Here is a 19,399-nt window from a genome sequence, read left to right as displayed (position 1 = left end):
CACTTCCATCCACCGCGTTCCAAATGGGAAAACTTAGTCCTTGAAAGGAATTGATCAAATCTCCAAAACAAAACCACGGGGCTCATTCACTAGAACCTTAGCTGCAGGTTGAACAGGACGGCCTGATCTGTCTGATCTGGCTCACCCGGGCCGGGTGTAGTGTCTCCAGCCAGTTTGGGAGGCTTGCGCTTCTGGGAGGATTCCACCGCGCTCGGGTGGGGCTCCCGGTGAGTCAGCAGGTGAGGTGACTCATGGACCCATCCCGGGCACGGGCACGAGCAGCTGGGCAGTGACCAGGGATGTCCTGAGAGAGGCGTCACCAGGAAGCAGCGAGGGAGGCGTTACTTCATAGAGTTGGGTGGGGAGCAGTAGTTGACGCCTTTGGTAATGAAACTTGTTCCTCTTAGCACAGGGCTTCTTGTTTTGGGGCTTTCTAAGGGAAACAGACCATCAGTGTATCTCAGGGTAGAGAATATCACCATAGAGAATATCACCACCAAATCCTAAGTCTTGAAGGATGAATGGGGCTTTGATCTTCCCAGGAAAGTCCTGCTCATCCTTGGGGAGATATCAGAGGTTTGGAGATGATCAGCCTCAGATGCCCCTCCCAAGAGCTCTCTGAGAGACAAGGGCCTTGGTCAGAGTGAAAAGTAGCTGTCTAGGAGCGCCCAGACCACCCACCCTCTGCCTAACCCAGAGGAGGGCTCACTGACTCATTCTTAGAACCATGCTAAGTCCTCGCAGCTTCTTATCCTACATCGTGGGTGGAGAAGAGAGCTCAGACACCCACACCAGCGTGTCCGCCTAGAAAGGAGAGAAATGGAGCTGGACCTGAGTATGCCAGTGGCCAGCTGGTATAAACACAGTGCCAGTAGGGCTTCCCTGGTGGCGCGGTGGTTGAGAGTCTGCCTGCCGATGCAGGGGACATGGGTTCGTGCCCCGGTCCGGGAAGATCCCACATGCCGCGGAGCGGCTGGGCCCGTGAGCCATGGCCGCCGGGCCTGCGCGTCCGGAGCCTGTGCTCTGCAACGGGAGAGGCCACAACAGTGAGAGGCCCGCGTACCGCAAGAAAAAAACAACAAAAAAAACAAAAACACAGTGCCAGAGGCTGGCTGTCTCTCCACACCTTTGTCAGTCTGGGAAGTATTAGGTGGAGTGTCTGCCCCAGGTGGACCCTCCGACCCTGTAGCCCACCATTTATTTATTTATTTATTTTAAAGTTTTTTAAAAACTTTTTTAAAAGTTTAAAGGGAGGAAGTAGAAGCAGCTAGAACAGGGGAGTTTCAAAGATAAGAAAAAATATAAAGTAGAAAATAAATAATATGAGATAACTAGATCATTTAAAAGGAAGATATCAAAGTAAAATACAAGAGATTCAAATTACAGAGATAAAAACGTAAAACATGGAATAATCCAAAGTGACGTGAATGAACCACAGCAAAATGACACACTCCAAAGTTCAGAAATTCAAAGTTATTTTTAAGATAAAGAATTAAACATTCTCAGTAAGGAAGAGGGCAGAGTAGGATTAAATGATCGTTTCTAGTGGGCTTTGTTGAGCTGAAGCCACCTCTCAGCTGGGGCTTTTGGGGGAGGGGAGTGCACGCTGCTCTTCAGCCCCAAATTCATGCCCCCGCACTGTGCCCTGTTAAGGACTTAGCCTGGCCCTCAGAATGCACACCCAAGGGTCCTGGTGGGAACCAGTGAGGTGAGTGAAAGCCCGTCCCTGACCCCGGGGGCCACCTGACTGAGAGCTGGGGAGTCGGGACACCCAGGTCGAGTTGGTTCCATGGCCACAACTACTGAGCCCACAACTACTGAGCCCACGTGCCACAACTACTGAAGCCTGCGCGCCTAGAGCCCGTGCTCCGTAACGGGAGAGGCTACCGCAACGAGAAGCGCGGGCACTGCAGCAAAGAGTAGCCCCCGCTTGCCGCAACTAGACAAAACCCGCACACAGCAACGAAGACCCAATGCAGCCAAAAATAAAAATAAATAAATATATAAAATAAAAAAGAATGTTTAAACCCCATCAAGCTACCAGTCAGCAGCATTTACTTTTTAATGAAGTGGAAAGAGCAGTGAGCATAGTAACAAGTTGGGCCTGCTGAACCTGCCCACCTGATGGTTTTGGACATGAACTGATGTTATGCTGGTGAATTGAAAGTGCACATACAAGTAAATAACACTTTGGCGATACGCCCCGCGGGTGAGGTTGGGCATCTGGTTGTTGGGGAGGAGAGAGGGGAGGTGGAAATCTGCCTGCTGTGAACTGGGGAGGTGGCACCTCTCTCTCCCTGCCCCCTACCCCACCCCCAAGCACTTAGCCTCAGCACAGCATCCCAGCCCTCACCTCCCATCTTCATTCCCCAGGTGGGCTTTGAACCAGGATGGCTGAACCCCGCCAGGAGTTCAACGTGATGGAAGATCATGCTCAGGGGGACTACACCCTGCTGCAAGACCACGAGGGTGACGTGGAGCACGGCCTGAAAGGTTAGTGCACGGCCCTGCATAACGGGCCCAGGCGCTGCGGGGATCGCGGCCGACCCGATGGCTCTGGAAAGGGCTGGCAGGAAAAGTTCGCATCCTCAGTTTTAAAGGAGTTTTAAATACTTTATTGTGTTAGATTGTCAATGGGCTTGAAACCTCATTAATTTGAGCGAGCCAACAGAACTCAAAATGTGAGCTATTTGAAAATCTGCCTTTTGCAAAGGAGAGTTTGCCACATACGTGGATATAGTATGATAAAGATTGCCGGAGGCTTGTTGGTCTAATTAATACAAGGGTGCTCTGTTGAGTCTTTAACCAAACCCATTACCCTATAAATCAGCAGGGTTTATTGGCATGCAGAATACATGACTTTATACATTATTTATTTCTCTTCCTTAATAGGCCTGTCTGGCCCCTTTTGGCCAGAGTTGGTTAGCTCTGGGTTTCTTACTGTCCCTGTTATACCTTAATAAACCACGTCAACCTCTAAATGTTCTATAGTACAGTCTTTTGGCCCAGTTGGCTTGGCCTCCTCTCTCCCCTTCACTGCACTGTCTGACCACCGAGATCGGGGAGCCCCGTGGAGCACACAGAGCCCTCTCTCTGGCTCCGAACGCTAGTCCCTCCATCGCTGATGGGAGCACCAGAGGACCTGTAGGGCACTGGGTTGTACTATAAGGAACCCTCTCCCCACAGTGTCACTGGTGGCCAGTGCCCCCTGGAGCAGCCGACCGTGCAGCCCCGGGATAAGAAAGACTAGGTCCCTGTCTTCTAGACCCATTTCTAAGGAGACGAAATGGCAGTCTACTTTTCTCTTTTATACTAAAATAACAAGCCTGGGGTGTGCAGTGTTGATGGCAGGGGTAGAGCTCCAAGGCGGGAAGGGAACTCTTCTGGGTACATCTATCTGGGAAGGTTCCCTGGAAGAAGCGGTGTTACCAGAAGGAGGCCTGAGTTGGGGGAGCACATGGAGAAAACATCCCTACCTTGGAGACGCTTCAGGACTCGTTGGGGGGCCTTGTTTCAAAGGCTGATTTCTCTGTACCTGTTTAAGCAGAGAACACATTAGGAGGCAGAGCCTGGGAATCAGACAAGTGGGCTCCACGGTGGGGGAGGTGAGGGAAGAAATGGGCTGTCCCCGGAGCTCAGAGGCCACCCTCTGGCCTTCTTGGGGGCACACCCAGCCCGAAGCTCTGGGTGAGGGGAAATGCCTGCTCCCATCCGGCTCAACCCAACCCTCCTTAGGCACCAATGGTGGCAAGAAACGTGCATCTGACATCTCCCAGGCCACGGCCTGGCTCCAGCCAGAGCTGCTAATTTTCAACTCCCCAAGGGGTTGGAATGGCAGCTGGGCCCTAAGAGCTCCCTCATCTGAGAACCTGAGCCCACCATCCCTCCACATGAGAGTTCTGCCTCAGTATCAGTATCACTACTTTCACTTTCAAGTGTCCCTATTTGGGTGACAAAGTATGTGGCTACCCTACTTATAATGGGACTTCCTTAAAATGACGATTCAGGTGACCTCCCTGGTGGTCCAGCGGTTGAGACTTTGTCTTCCAAGGCAGGGGGTGTGGGTTTGATCCCTGCTTGGGGAGCTAAGATCCCACATGCCATGTGGCCAGAAAACCTAAACATAAAATCAACAGAAGCAATATTGTAACACATTCAATAGAGACTGTGAAAATGGTCCACATCAAAAAAAATCTTAAAAAAAAAAGATAATTCAGGCATTTTTGTAGGACTCTACAGAAGTTCGCAAAGCGCTTTGGCCACCGACGTCTCAGGTAGCGCTCAGAATAACCAGTGGAGGCGGAGGTTGCCTTCCCCAGTTTACAGATGACAAAGTTTCGTTTCTGAGATTATGGGGCTGGTATAGCCTTCAGCTCCATGTCAGCTGTTTTTGCCTCTGGTCACCCTTAGCCAAGTCTCCTTGAAGCTTCAGTTATTAAACTCTTGTGGGTAGAATCCAACTTAGAATCCCAACATACTGAACTCTGCCCCAGATGAACTGTGCCAATGAAAAAATGATGCTCTTGGGAATTCCCTGGCGGTCCAGTGCTTAGGACTCGGTGCTTTCACTGCTGTGGCCCAGGTTCAATCCCTGGTCGGGGAACTAAGATCCCACCAGCCAAAAGAAAAAAGAAAAATGATGCTCTGTTTAGGGTAGCCTGGTTTAAAAATTAAGTTAAACTATATATATTGTGTTGTCACAAATGTACCATAATAATGTAGGATGTTAAGAATTTGGGAAACTGGGTGTGGGGTATCCTCTCTGGTCTATCTTTGCAGTTTTTCTGTAAATCTGCATTGATGCTAAAAGTTGGAATAGGATTAGATAGAGCCCAAGAGAGCTGCAAAGTGGGTAAAAGCTGGTTAACTGATAAAATAATGCACCCGCATGAATTAAAAGGTGTTAATGAGTTAACTTGTTAGACCTTCCAGAAGACCCTCAGAAGAGGCTTCTTCCTCCTTCCTTCCCTCCCTCCAAGAAACTTAACAAGGATAAAGCAGATGATGACAGTTGTAGGCTGGGGATGGATTGGGGGAGGGGTGTTTGGGGGACAAGTGTGTAAGGCACCGTCATGCCCATAGGCTTCTGTGCTCTGACAGTCGAGGCTGGTCCGTAATAAGACCCGGCAGACAGTCTGCATCATGCTCCCTCACCATGTGTCCAGAGCCTACTTGAGAGAGTTGGCAGGTTTTGGCAAGCTCCAGGACCGGAAGCTTCTTTAGAATCAGCCCTTCTTTGGCTGGATGGGTGCAGCCAGGGCTGAGTGTCCAGGGATGGCGTTCTAGCAGGGGGTGCGACGTGTCTGATCTCGAAGTGTGCTGGAACACCACTTGCCTCTTTTCGTCTCGTGAGTCTGCTTCATGCAGAACCAGCTTCCTGTCCTCTGTCTCCAAGGCTGCCCCCACCCCAGGTGGAGTGGCTTTTGCAGAGTCCATCAGAGCTCCCTTGGCTTTAGATTCTGAAAGGACAGTTTTCTTATAGGTAGCGATGGCTGACATTTCAGGTGTAACTCAAGGCTTGCTGGGTGGTGCTTGGAGACACAGCCAAGTGTGCAGTTAGAATATAAGTAGGTACTGTGTCTGCCCTGAGCTAATTCCTTTGCAGAGGAAGGAGTTGGATCTCTGAGTGTTTTCCCAGGTCGTTAATGGTCATTAATTCATGGCAGTGATCTCCCATGAGTCTCTTCAGTAGGGAAACACAAAGCCCAAGTCTACTTGTGGCTTAGCGTTCTGGTGTCTGCTGCCCGTTTGTCAATATAAGAGCCTTTGTCTCAATTGGAACCACAAGCTAATTAAAAGGCAATTTCTCCTCTCGTCCCAGAACAGGTAAACATTGCGTGCCTCTTTGCCTGCTGACCCTGGTGTGGGGGCCAAGCTGTGTTGGGGTGGGGGTGGGATTGGTCCCCTTTGTGGTTTTGTCATGTGGCCACAGTCCATCCATCTGGGTTCCACGCTGGGTGATTTCAGCTCCAAAAGACACTGTCCCCGAGGTCCTCTGAGGTCGAAGGCAGGGGTGGAGAGAGGCAGCCATTCTGAGGGGCTCATTGTATATGTTCCAGAATCTCCCCTGCAGACCCCGGCCGATGATGGATCTGAGGAACCAGGCTCTGAAACCTCTGATGCTAAGAGCACTCCAACGGCGGAAGGTGGGGCCTCCCTCTTCTCATGGTTTTATTCAAGCAGCTCCTTCCATGCTCCAGCCTGCGCTTAGCCACGCTTTGAGCTCATACGTGCCACCCTTCCTGGCTGCATTTGCTGCTGCCTCTCCCTCTGGCTGAGAGATAGCTCACTCAGTGCTTTGCAGGACGGAGCTCAGGCCCCGGATGTTGTGGGAGCCACGCTCTGTTTTGAAGCCTTGCTCGCTAGGGTCAGGTATGGGCAGCTTCATCGTGTGTGAGTTTTGAGGCAGCCACACTTGAACAGGCTGGGATCTGTGGCAAAGCAGGGCCTGACGTCAGCTCCACCAAGCCCCTGCTCCTCGCCCATTGTCCTCCCAAAACTTCTTTCATGAGCCAGCAGGTCCTAAAGCAGCCCTTTGGCTGAGGAAAGGGCAGGTCAGTGCACATCTCCAAGCTCACACTTTGGGATGGGTCTTGGTTTAGTATCTTTCATTTCTTGAGCTCGGCCTGGGTGTCTGGACCTTGGCCATGGTGTTAGTTCCAGCCCATCTTCTAACCTGTCCTCTGTAGACATTTGGTGTCTAAGTTATTACAAAGCTGCTGACGTATTTCCTGAAGTGTTCCTTGGTCCTGATTTTGACCATCTTCTCTTGCTTCCCATCTATATCAGTCAAGACCGTGTTGATCGCAGGTAACGGAAAACCCAACTAACTGTGACATACATATGAAGAGGTTTATTTGTCTCACATAGTAAAATGTTTGGACTTGGGCAGCAGCTTCTCAGTGTCAACTGTTTTATCTTCTGCCATCATTAATGGCTGGATTGTTGCCTTATAGTTACAGAATGGCTGCTGTACCTCCAGGCATCACATCTGCCTTCAAAGAAGAAAGAAAGTAGCAAAGCCAAAAGAACCCTGAAACCAAATGTTTTCCCTTTTTATTAGGAAAGCAACAGTTTTTCTGCAGGCCCCACCGAACCAACTTCTGTTTATGTATCATTGGCCAGAACTGGGTCTCATGGCCACCCCTGGCTGTAAGGGAGGCTGGGACATTGAGCATTTTGCCTTCCAGGCTCTTTAGCAGGAAAAATCAAGGGATAAGGGCGTTGAGAATGGCTTTCGAGTAACCAGTCAGCAGTATCTGCCCCTCCTTCTCTCCATCCTCTCCAAGGTTCTATTCTCAGCATTTCCCTGGGCCCTGCCCATGACTTTGATGAGAACCTGGCCCCAGCACCTCCCCAAGCATCCACCTTTGGATGAATTCAGAAAGTGGCTGTCAGGTGCCTGCCAATTGATGGTGCATCTGTGGAGGATATAGTGGATGTGCCCCTTCCCCCACTTTGCCCGCCCCCCCACCTCTGAAGTTCTCAGCCTAGTGAAGAGAATACCAGACCAAATGCTGTTTGCTCTCCTTCTTAGAGCCAGTGATGTTAAGACATAGCCTGCTGACCTTGTTAGGATAGTTCTGCAAGTTGCCTACCGCCCTGAGAAGGTCCTGAAACACTAATGGCAGATTTTCTGCCAGCCTTCCAAATCAGCTTTATTCTGGAAGAATCTACCAACCAAGTCTTGCTGCACTCTGGACCCTGTCCGTGTGTGCATCCCAAGAGTGTCAGCTCTGGCCCCGCGGGGAATGGGGGAGCCTGCTGGGGCTGGACTCTGCCAGGCTGCTCCCGAGACAACCATAATAAAGTGGACTCCTTCTGACGAACCTGAGTCAGGCGCTTGGGAAGCTTTCAAAGCTGACAGCTCCTCATGTCTGCCCAGAAGGGCCTGGGAGTATGCCAGGGCGTTGCTCAGGGAAGAATGCCGATTTGGAAGTGTTCACCTCGATGAGAGACCAACAGCAGCTCCTGGTGGTAGATCTTTCCCTCCAGCCTCTGCTCTGAAGGTGGACCCATCTGTGGGCCTGTTGTCAAGCACCTGACTCCTGACAGGGCCGACCTGTTCGTTGCCACCCAGGGGAGTCTGTGGTTTTAAACCATGGGTCATGGGCTCCGGGAGACAGGGGGATTAGAACTGGAAGAGAACTTGGAGGTCACCTGGTAGTGATACTCCCATTTTGCAGATGAGAAAACTGAGACCCTAAGAGGACAAAGGACTTGCCCAAAGCCAGCCTCCCGGCAGAGCCATAGACTCCGGCCCTGACTGCAGGGTTCCTGCACTGCCTTGGTCCCAATCCCATTCTCCTGTTCTGTCCTGCTCTAAGGATCAAACACCTGTGACCAGTCATCTGATTTTCAACACTTCCTCCTTAAAAACACTTGCGACCGTCCCCAGCCGTCCCTCTCACTGCAGTCTTTACAGGGGGGCTGTCCTGGCTTTCCTGGCAGAGGGCCTGGGTGTCTCGTGCATGGGCGCCACTCAAACAGAGTTATTGCTATGCTCCCTGGAGAGATGTCAAGGCTGGAGCACGGCTCTGGGCCCTGCTCTGTGGGGCTGCTTTTCTGCATGTGGCTGAGTCCCCTCCCCCTCCCCATCCCTGCATCTCTGCATCCCCCAAACAGCAAAGGTGAGGGGTGTGGCACAGCTCATCCCGGCCCCCTAAGGTGACTCTCCGTGGTTTCCAGATGTGACAGCACCCTTAGTGGATGAGGGAGCCCCCGGTGAGCAGGCGGCCGCTCAGCCCCCCACGGAGATCCCAGAAGGAACCACAGGTGAGGGTGACTCCCAGGTCGGGGTGCCCAGCTCCCCTGCTGGAGGACGGGTGCACGTGGGGTTATGCCCGTCTCCAAGTGCAGCAGGAATGTGGGTGGACACCAGCCTCTGGGAATCTCTGGTTGTTCTGAGCCTGATGCCCTGTTGCTTCCATGGCTGGCTGCCTGCCTGCCTCCCAGAGAATAGAGGACCTCTGGATTCCTTCTAGCTCCTCCTCTCCTTGTCTTAGCTCCAGAGAGTTCTCTGAGGCAGGCTGGTGGCAGCCTTCACCCCCAAGGTCAGTCCACCCTCCTGCTGCGACTCTGCCAGCAACAGGGTTACTTCCTCGGAGGTAAACAGCTCCCTGGGCGGGGTGGGGGGGGGGGCAGCCAAGTGTGCAGCAGCATCAAGGTGGCCCACCCACACCTTTGGAGGATTGTAATTGGACAGTCCCCGAGGAACTCAGCGATGTCATCTAGCATCCATTTTTAGGACTATCCTTTCAAACGTATCAGCGTCGAACAGACGTGATGAGACTGTCCTGTCAACACAGATGATGGGGCGTAGCCCAGACAGGGCACTGACCAGAAATAGCACTGGACGCGGGGCCGCCAGAGTCACCTGTGAGCTGCCCAGGCCCTTAGGGAACAGCGAGCACAGCCCAGAGCCCTGGCTGTCACTTCCTTCCCGTCCCCTTCCCTGGGCTTACGCACGACTCTGCCGTTGGCTTGGTGACTTGGAGGGTGCTCAGCACGAAATTCAGAAGAGCTCTGGACCGTATGTCACCAGCAGTGGACAGCGGGGGACATGTCCCCCGGCAGGAGTTTTCTTTCCTTCCTGAAGACAGGGCTCAGGGCAGCCGTTTAGGAAGCCTGCAGCCCTCTCCCGGGCCTGTGTGCTGGGAGCACTGGGCAGGGGCCGAGCAGTCCCACGGCCTCCTCCAAGTAGCTTCTGTTTGCAAGTTGGTCTTCCGAGATGGGTGGAGGGGGATGTTCCGGAAGCTGGCAGGCCCTGTCCTTGACAGTGAAGGTCGTTTGAAGGCCGTGGGACAAACGACTCTTGGTAACTTGGCTTTTGTCTCCCGCTGTCCCTTTACAATTGTGTCGGTGGGCGAAGCTCTTCCCCTGCCTGGGATGAAAACTCTAGCCACCTCTTGACTTTTGATCACTTCCGAGTTATCAAAAGTGTTTTAAGTTTCCACAGTCACAAAACCCAGTCTGCAAATGCTGATTAGAATGTCCAGTCCTGCATAAGAGCCAGAGCTGAAGCCCCTCCTCTCTGGGACTAGGGAGGGGGCGAGGACGGGGCAGGGGCAGGAAGGTTCTTACTGCGTGGGCGCTGCTGTGAGCCAGCTCCACGTGGGCTGCAGGTGTTTAAAGCTGACTCTTTCTCTGTGGGGACCTTTCTGGAATTCTTCCAGACACCCCACGTTCACCATCCCCGTCATCCCTCCGAAGGCCCCTCCCTCTGCGTTGGATTCCAGCAGACATTTCTTCTCTCTTTGGCCCCTTGGGGTCTCCAGCCTCTCGCCTGCTGAGGTCGGCTTGCTCACATCAGTGGCCCTGCTGCATGTGGCCCGAGGCGCCCCCTCCACTAGAGCTGCCCTGTGCCCACAGCAGGTCCACGGGGAACATGGGTGTTCTCTGCCCCAACGGACTGTGGATGTGCAGACTGCCCGCAGGCTTTGCTCTGCCACCAAGGCAGGGCCAGCGTGTCTCTCCTCCTCTGATTTTCCCAGGTGGGCTTCTGACAGCCGTCCACCATGTCCCTAACCATAGAGAACTCACACCACGTGTCTCCCCCTGGTGCCTTGAAACCCCCTCGATGGGATGAGATGGGAGGTGGCCAGGCAGCCACCCCCCACCCCCACAAGCTGCTGTCTCTAAAGAAATCCTCCTCATAAATTCTCTCGCCCTCCACCCTTTACATCCTCAATGAAGCGGGAGGTTTTAGAGTTGGGGGGACATTTTTTCAGCTGGTGGCGTTAACAATAGCACCTCACTTGGGCATGTCCCCTTTGCTGTATCTTGGTTCTCCTGTGAAACTTCCCATTTGAGGTCCATTTGGGGGTGCAGTGTGGCCATCCCTTTGCAGGAATCCCTGCCTTGCGGGGTGAGCGTGGAGCCCTCTTGGGGCTCCAGGGATATGGAGAAGCCATATAGGGATGTGACGGCCCAGCCACTGTCACACACCCTCCCTCTCTTTGGCTTCTCTGAGCATCTCCCTTGCTGGGATCAGGGGATGTCAGAGATGTGGGCAGCAGCCCGCGGTTTCTGATTTGCATCAGGACCAGGATATCAAGACACCGCGTGGGAAAGCGAAAGCGGTGGGCTTCCCAGTGCCACGACGGTGATGTCGTCGGCACGCCTCCTCGTGTCCTCTGTCTCCAGGACTCCGTGCCATTTAGCTGGACTTGCTGTCACTCTGAGCCTTTCTTCCGTAACCTTGTCAGAAACTCAGATCAGACCTATGCTCGGAGCTGTGCTTCCCAGACAGTCGGCTGTTGTCAAGTGACGCGGAGCTGTCACCGTTAGACCTCACAGGCCATACAGTGTCAGCGTGCAGAGGACCCAGAGATGTTCCTGCCTAGGAACTGGCAGTGGGGGAGCTGCCCGAGCCCACTGCTGGCCCCCTGCCCCTCGCCACAGCTGCCCTGGGCCAGCCAGCGGGCTGGCTGTTTATAAGGCCATCGTGCGTCTGTCCAGCGACCCAGGGGCTCTTTCTTTTGCCTCCGCCGTGTTCTCTGTGGTGGACCCGTATGGCAGGTGGTGGTAACCTGGCATTTCTGGTTTAGGTGTAGAGACTGAGTCATTGCAGGACTGGCAGAGAAGACTGGTGGCCCAGCCAGCAGCTGGTGGGCATTTCTCAGGGTGGTGGCCTCTCTGTCACTGTCCATCAGGGCATGTTGGCTCTCCTGGGATCATGGGGTCACCGCACGTCAGTGTGTGATGCGACCAACTTGCCTTTTAGGGGCCCTTTCTTCTGGACAGTTGTATCCATTGTCCTGCCGCAATATCCCGATTTTTTTCACGATGCAGAAATTGGTGTTGTATGAAAGCTTATTGATTTTGGTACCACTGATGATCAGTAGCTTTTCTCAGTCTTTTTTTGTTTGGGGTGGACTGGGGCTCCCTAAGCAGGAGCCCGAGACACCCCAAAAGCTGCTCACTGACACTGCTGGCCTCCCTCCCTATTCTAAGCATGAGGTTAAAGGACTTGCCCAGCAGTTTGGAGGAAAGAAACTGAACCGCCGGGGGGCCCCTGCTGTGTCCCAGGCACTTTGCTAAATATATTCACACCATTTTATATGAATCCTCACCACTCTTCTGCAAGGTGAGCCAGTGTCATCACCTTGGGATTCTAGAGTTGGAGACAGAGGCCCAGAGAGGCTGAGTAATGGTGGCACCTGGGTTTGAACCGCAGCCGGACTCCACAGCCCGCGCCTAGTCTTCCCTGCACCTTTGCCGCCCGCCGCCCCAGGAGCGCTGGCTGGGGCTGGGAGGGCAGCCTCCGCCCGGACACAGCTCCCACAGCCGTGGCCGAGCAGCAAATTGCTTCTCTGACCTCACCTGTCCTGTGTCTTTGTTGAGTGGGGTACTGAGGACCCTGGGCCCATTGTGGAGAAGGTCTTTCCTACTGGACCGTGTCGCCCGTAAAGTGCGTGGTTGTGTGGGTTTTGTTTAGTGGACCGTTTTCATCCACGTCCCCGGCAGTCACATTTGCAAAGAGCCAGAGGTGCAGCGCCTTGGTGGTGCTAAGGCGCGCCTTTCCTGAATGCTTTCAGAAACATAGCGGAAGAGGCAGGGAGCTTTGTCTCTAGCAAACAGTAACCGTCTTTGCTTTTATCTTCTTCATTTGCTGACACACAAACCAGCTGAAGAAGCAGGCATTGGAGACACCCCCAACCTGGAAGACCAAGCTGCTGGACATGTGACCCAAGGTCAGTGGGCTAGAATCGCCTGCCACGCGTGACGGGGGGGGGCGGGAAGAGGGGCATGGTGACACAGATGGACCCTACCTACCCTGAAAAGAGAATTTGGACCTGGGCCTTAATTCCTGGTCTTTAGGAGTTGGTTTTTATCGAAGGTGGGCTATTCAGATAGAGAAAGAGCTCTAGCTCTATCTAGCCATTTCTGAGTCTTTCCTGAGGTGTTCAGTGTTCTGAAAGGAGCTGGCCCTGCCCAGCATGGGGAGTCGAGAATCAATGACCAGGAGAAACGCAGATAATATGTACGATGAGTGATTTCCCCTGCAGGCGGCCCTCTGGCCTGTCCCGGGAGCAAAGCCTCCACCAGATCACCACTGAGCTATTTCTTTTCAACTCTCTTCTGTGCAGCCTTCAAACCTTGTTATGATTTTCTTCTCAGGGACCAAAACTGCTGTGCTCAAGAAAAGCAACTTCGTATAATCACTGAGCATACATGTTTTAAGAACTCAATTTTTTAAATCCTAGAGATTCCTGATCTTAGGAAACGGAGACCCCGCCAATACAGCCTAGCTGGGTTTGTTTTCCGTCATTTGCTGCATAAATGAATTTGACAGTCTACTGTGTAATGTGGAAGCTTCTAGATTGTAAGAAAGCAGGGAAAACACTGTTCTTTTCTCCAGAAAGTGATTTGGGATTTGTATAGCGCCACCACTGGGGCCATCTGACTTTAGGAAGACTCTGGGCCCTGAAGAAATGTCTCCTTGAAGGTGTTTTGAAGCCTAACTAACACATTTCTGCTCCCCAGGGGTCCCTGCCCCGTCGTGGGCTAGGGTTTCTCATCTCACATGTCATGGAAAGGCGTGTTTTCATTCTTAGGCTTACAAAGAGCTTCAGAAAATATTAGAAGGGATAATCATTATAAGGGGAAACCTCAGTCTATGTGTTAAATAACTAGAATCCTGCCTCCTGTTTCTTTTCGGTTATGATTTGCAGCTTTTAGGTAAAATGAGAGGTTTTTATAACCTCTGGAAATGATGATCTATTTCCATAAAAAGAAATGAATGAGTTTTTTCTACCAATTTTTATTGCAGGCTATGTCTCCATGCCCCTAAAACATATTCCATGCAACAAAAAGATCAGGCCATCCGCTTTCCTAGAAACTTTACTTTTGTGCTAACTGAATTTTTGACTTTCCCAGCACTGGCCTAGAGTCATATAGATATAAAGATGAACACCAGGTAACATCTGCCATGGGAAATTGGCACCAAATCTGTGAACACGTGGAGGTTTCCACCTCTACTCCCAAGGCCAGTATTTAGTGTCTTGACTGGAGCTGCTGATCCACATGGCCAAGCCCAAGCTCCCTCCAGTGGAACCTTGTGAAATTCAGGCTCACTCGTGATCCGCAAACATTTTATTTGACACAGGCCTGCAGTCTGTTCTGAACAAAAACAAGCAGCTTTAGGGAGAGCCGTGTATACAAAAGCACGGCTATTATCTCTTTCTTGCTTTCCTGCTGCAGAAGGAAAACCTCTGGCAGCCTGTGTTCATGACGTACTAAGACAGATAAGATGTTTCAGGATGGAGCTGCCATTGGCTGAGTATTAGGTGTGGGGAGACCCTACCCATCTCACCCCTGCTCACACCAGGGTAGACCTTTCTTCTGTGAGTGTCTCCAGGACCAGGTCTCCCAAGGGAGTGTGGGGACACAAATTTAACACATCAAACTGTGTTTTCCCAAATATTTTTTACCTTGGACCCACCCCCGGTGATTGCTATGTTTCATATTTACTGAGCACTTTACAGTCTTCTGGGAGCTGAATAGAATGTTCTCCCAGCCTGGCTCCTTCCTCCGGGAGTGCAGTGGCATGAGCTGAGGTTCCTCACACACGCATGCACACGCACGCGTGCACACGTGTGCTGTGCTGTCATCTGTTGGTAACTTCTCAGGCTGTGTTTGGTGCCCTTGTTTCTGTTTAATGAGGGGCTTTAAAGTCCTGCAGCGTATCAGAGTACAGTAACATCCACATCACGAGCAATTTCCAGGAAGCTCTGGAGGAAAGCTTTTCCCAGAAGGCGCTGGAGACCTGGCCCGTCAGTGGGTGTTAAGGACCGGCAGCTGCTGCCGCTTCTGGTCTGTTGAGCAGTGGGTTGGGAAGAAGAGGCACTGAGGCACCTGCTCAGGCTGCCTGCTGCCCAGCTTGTTTCCTCCTTCTCTGTCGTTTGGGCGGTTCTTCCCCGAGACTGACCAAGGGCCCCCATGAGGTGCCTGTAGACCCCGCGGAAGGTGGAAATCAGCACGTTTTCCTGACACGCCTTCATGTCCTGATCCCTGGCCTTGTGGCAGGCTCTGTGGCGGTGCTAGGAACACGAGATGAGTGAGATGGTGAGCTCAAGGCCCCAGTGTAGGGGTGAGAGGTAAGGGTGAGCCGGGCCTCTTGATAAGGGTCCAGTGGGCAACTGCAAGGACTCCGACTGGGTTGGGGCGAGAGGGACGTGTTACCCATGCGTGTGGACACCTGTGTTCTCCCACCTCCTTCCCCTCCCCTCATCCAGTCTCTTTCTCTTCCAAGACCCCCAATCCTTTGCGGTTCCAGATTTTGTTTAGAGGAGAGCCATGAAGTTGTTCTGGAACTAGGTAGGATGTTTGAAGAGTTGGGAGTTAAAACAAATACGGAATGTTTATTAGGAGAACCAATGAGCATACGACTACTGTCCTTAATACACAGATACTTTTTTTTTTTTAATTTATTTTTGGCTGTGTTGGGTCTTTGTTGCGGTGCGCGGGCTTCTCACTGCGATGGTTTCTCTTGTTGCGGAGCACAGACTCTAGGCGCGTGGGCTTCAGTAGTTGTGGCATGCAGGCTCAGTAGTTGTGGCTCACGGGCTCTCGAGCACAGGCTCAGTAGTTGTGGCGCACGGGCTTAGTTGCTCCGCTGCATGTGGGATCTTCCCAGAGCAGGGATCAAACCCGTGTCCCCTACCTTGGCAGGCGGATTCTTAACCACTGCGCCACCAGGGAAGTCCCAATACACGGATACTTTAAGGAGGGATTCACGTGAATGTCGCATGAATGAAGCAGAAAAAAGGGCAGTGTGCCCTCCATCCACCGGATTGGCACATGGCAAGTGGTGTGATAGGGGTGAAGCAGTGGTCCCCGTGGGCCGCACATGTCTTTGCCGTGCAGACCACCTTTACTGCCACGGTGGTCGCCTCACCTCGTGCAGAAGGCTGTCCATAATCCACGATCCGGATGCACCTGAACCATGTTTCTGTTTACTGGGGTCTCATGGCAGGTCTGGTAGTAAAGACTTGAGCCCTGATGTTGATACGTTTTGGGCTTTTCAAATCTGTCAGGGTGGGTTTGTAGGCACCTGCTGGTTTCAGTCAGCAAAGAGAGAGAAGGAGAGGAAAAGAGACCCTCACTGCGCCCCAGCCAGGTCCCAGCTAGAGGCCAGAGTCCTCGGGGGGCTCGCTGTCCCTGGAGAGGAGGACAAGCTTCGTGGCTGATGGAGTTAGCCCGAGGCAGCCCCAGTTAATGACAGGATGCTCGGAGCCCAACCAGACCCACGATGGGCAGAGGGATAATGCTGCCACTAGATGGGGCTTTGGTCCAAAGATGAGAAAACTGAGGCCCAGAGAGGGGAGGTGCTCACTCAGCAAGTTGGTGGCAGATAGACCAAGAGACCTTTCATTCTGAGCAAAGAAAAGCAACGAGGGTGAGCCCAGAGCGTGGGCTCCTTTCTTGGTTAGGTGGGCTTGAGGTGCCGTTTAAATGTCCTTCTCTTCTTCCCAAGTGCGTCCCCTCTCTTAAACACTTAATGCGCTCTTGCTGACCTTTTGCCGCCTCCGCCTCTTCAAACCCAGGGGAGGGGAGAGTTCCGGGCCAGCAGAGGGAAGTGTCTGAGAGGCCCCCTGCTAATGGACTTAGCTCTCAGGTCCAGCCTGCACACGGCCAAGAAGCTTCTGGGGTCTCCGAGCTGCATCTGGGGGAGAAACAGCCAGAGGCTCCTGTCCTGGCGACCCCTCACCTTTCCCAGCATCATCCTGTCTGCCAGCCGCCTCTCCCACCAGGAGGCCCTCAGGAGCCCCACCAGGAGTGGGGACCAAAGCGAGGGGAGCAGGCCGAGGAGGGGCTGGCCTTTCTGAAGCCCACCTACCCTGGATGTCTCCAGACGGAGCCTGGGAGTGTCAAGGTTGTCCAGGAAAGCTTCCTCAGGGAACCAGGGCGCCGTGGAGGTGAGGCCATGGACCCCGGGACCCCAGGTCTGACCTGCCAGCACGTGTCTGACATGCCTGGGGCTCCCATCCTGCCCGAAGGCCCCAGAGAGGCCACACACCAGCATTCGGGGCCAGAACCTGAGGATACAGACGGCAGCCGCTGCGGCTCTGAGCTGCTGGAGTGCCAGCTTCTGGGAGACCTGACCCAGGAGGGGCCGCCTCTGAAGAGGGAGCAGGGCAAAGAGAGGCTGGGGGCCGAGGAGGTGGATGAAGACCAGGACACTGACGAGTCCTCTCCCCAGGACTCCTTTCCCTCCCAGGCCTCCCCACGTCTGCAGAGCCCCACCACCCGAGGCGGGCCAACCCCCGACCAAGTTTCCGGAGAAGCCCCTGGGATCCCTGGTTTCTCAGCCATGGGTGCCACCCCCCTCCCTGTCAATTTCCTCTCTAAAGTTTCTGCAGAGACCCGGGTCTCAGAGCCCGATGGGCCCGGGGAGGGGCCCCCAGCGGAAGGGCACGACGAGCCCCCCGAGTTCACGTTCCACGTGGAAATCAAAGCCAATGTGCAGAAGGAGCAGGGACCTTCGGAGGTGGATTTGGAAGGGGCTGCAGTTCCTGGGGCCTCTGGAGCAGAGCAAGAGCCCTGGGGCCCCTCTGAGGGCAAGGACACAAAAAAGACTGCCCTTCCAGAACCATCTGAAAAGCAGCCTGCAGCTGGTCTGCCGGGGAAGCCCGTCAGCCGGGTTCCTCAACTCAAAGGTCTGTGTCTTGAGCTCCTTTGCTCCTGCCCGGCGACCTTGTGTGCCACCCAGGCTGCGGGCACTGCCACTGAGCTTCCGGCCCCTCCTTGGTTCCTGCCGCTTCCAAGGCCCCCGGGGGACAGCCACCAAACCGGCCACTGGGCCTCTGCTCACCCTCCCGCCTCCTCCTGCCCTCCAGGCTCCTCTCACGCTTGCCCGCCGTTTTGCATGTCACCAACACCCCCGCCCCATGCTTTCTGCCCCGTTCGCTTCTCTGGCCACTCGATTTATCCACAAGGTTCCATCGGCCCGCTGGAGGCTGGTGGGCCGCGCTCCACAGAGAGCATAGCAGCTCCTCCCACTTCGGAGGGCTTGTTATGTGTTTCAGATTCATTGTCTAGAACCCTCCCAACCCTCCCAAGTGGGCATAATTAGCCCCACTTTGCAGATGAGGAAACTGAGGCTCGGAGAGGTAAAGTACCTTGCTGAAGGTCACTGAGTATTAGGTGATGGAGCCAGGTTCGGAATCCAGGTAGGTCTGCTCCGAAAGGCCCTTCCTTCCCTATACACCACAGTGCCTTCCAGAAGGTTCTGAAGTGTGTCCTCCTAGCCCAGAGACTCAGAGGGCACGTGCCTGTCTTCTTCGGCTCTGTCAGTGGACAACACATCACATGTAGCAGGCGACACACACAAGCATTTGGAGGTGGCCCAGAGTCCCCACCCCCACTCCACTCCACCCTGCCTCGTGGCAGGATAGACAGTGAGCAGAAACAAAAACTGCCTGTGGAAGAAAACACCTCCTCCTCCCTCAGCGGAGCCCAGCCAGTCCCTGTGCTGGGATCGCAGGGGTCTCAGCCCTGGCTCAGTCTTGAGCCCTGGGAAGCGTCACTGCGGCAGCCCTTCAGGAGCTGGAGAGATGGGAGGGGAGGTTCCTAAGGGTCAGGGTCTGTGTCCTGTCAGTGAGAGGACAGTTTCTACTCCAGAGGGGGCCTCATGGATGGCCACAAGTCGAGCGCATTCATATACTTAGGTCCTGTAGCATTTTAGAATGATTTGCGGGGCCCAGAAATTGAGGCTACTTAAGCTGTCAGTTGCAGACATCTGTTAAATGTGGATTACAGCCTACTCGTCGTGAAAACTTTGAACTGTTATAGATAAAGGAACCTGTATTTAAAATTTAAGTCAGAGAAAGAGTCCTACTTTAAAATATCCTAAACTCCAAAATAGTATGGGACAAAATACTGTGACTTGACAGATTACAACAGTGTTTCCTGAAGTGGCATTTTATTGAATACTGGTCCACTGGATGTTGATAGGTGTGTAAAGGGAAAAAAGATTTCCATGGTCCAATTAGTTTGGGAAAAAAAACAGGTGAAACAAAGTTAAACAGGGTTTGCTGCAGCAGGGCTTGTCAGAGCCTTTAATATTCTAATGTACATTATGACCCTCTGAGAAGGACACATGGTATGCATTTCCCCAGTTCGCCAGTCAGCACTGGGAAATGCTGATCTAGCAGACGCTTTTGTTGTGACATAGATGATGATGGTCACTGGGGCAAAAGATGTGAACCAGGTCCACCTGGGGCTCTTATTAAAATGCAGATTCCCAGGCCCCACCTTAAGCTTACTGTCTCAGAGTGAGCCCGGGATTCTGTATTTTAGGAATCTCTCCCAATGGGGTTCTGCTGCATAGTAAAGTTTGAAAACCTCTAGGCTAGGTCATCAGTGCTGGTCACTCTAGAAATCTGGTCTCTAG

At 53.2% G+C, this 19,399-nt stretch overlaps 1 protein-coding gene across 7 annotated transcripts in view; it reads left to right on the top strand.

Moving 5' to 3' along the window:
• MAPT (microtubule associated protein tau) overlaps nt 1-19,399 on the top strand; it is a 102,120-nt gene that overhangs the window by 53,778 nt on the left and 28,943 nt on the right. For 2 of the 7 annotated variants that reach the window (XM_069540138.1, XM_069540136.1), the window contains exons 2-5: nt 2,374-2,493; nt 6,060-6,146; nt 8,689-8,775; nt 12,630-12,695. In XM_069540138.1, coding sequence (XP_069396239.1) covers nt 2,391-2,493; nt 6,060-6,146; nt 8,689-8,775; nt 12,630-12,695 — 343 coding nt within the window. In that variant the 5' untranslated portion in view covers nt 2,374-2,390. Of the gene's footprint in view, nt 1-2,373; nt 2,494-6,059; nt 6,147-8,688; nt 8,776-12,629; nt 12,696-13,693; nt 13,696-16,864; nt 17,664-19,399 lie in introns of all 7 variants that reach the window. The other 5 variants (XM_069540140.1, XM_069540137.1, XM_069540141.1 and 2 more) reach the window with 3 other exon arrangements.

The sequence above is a fragment of the Delphinus delphis genome, chromosome 19 (assembly GCF_949987515.2).
Source record: "Delphinus delphis chromosome 19, mDelDel1.2, whole genome shotgun sequence".
Taxonomy (NCBI): domain Eukaryota; kingdom Metazoa; phylum Chordata; class Mammalia; order Artiodactyla; family Delphinidae; genus Delphinus; species Delphinus delphis.
The sequence above is the reverse complement of the archived record's forward strand: the minus strand, read 5'-3'. Positions and strand labels throughout refer to the sequence as shown.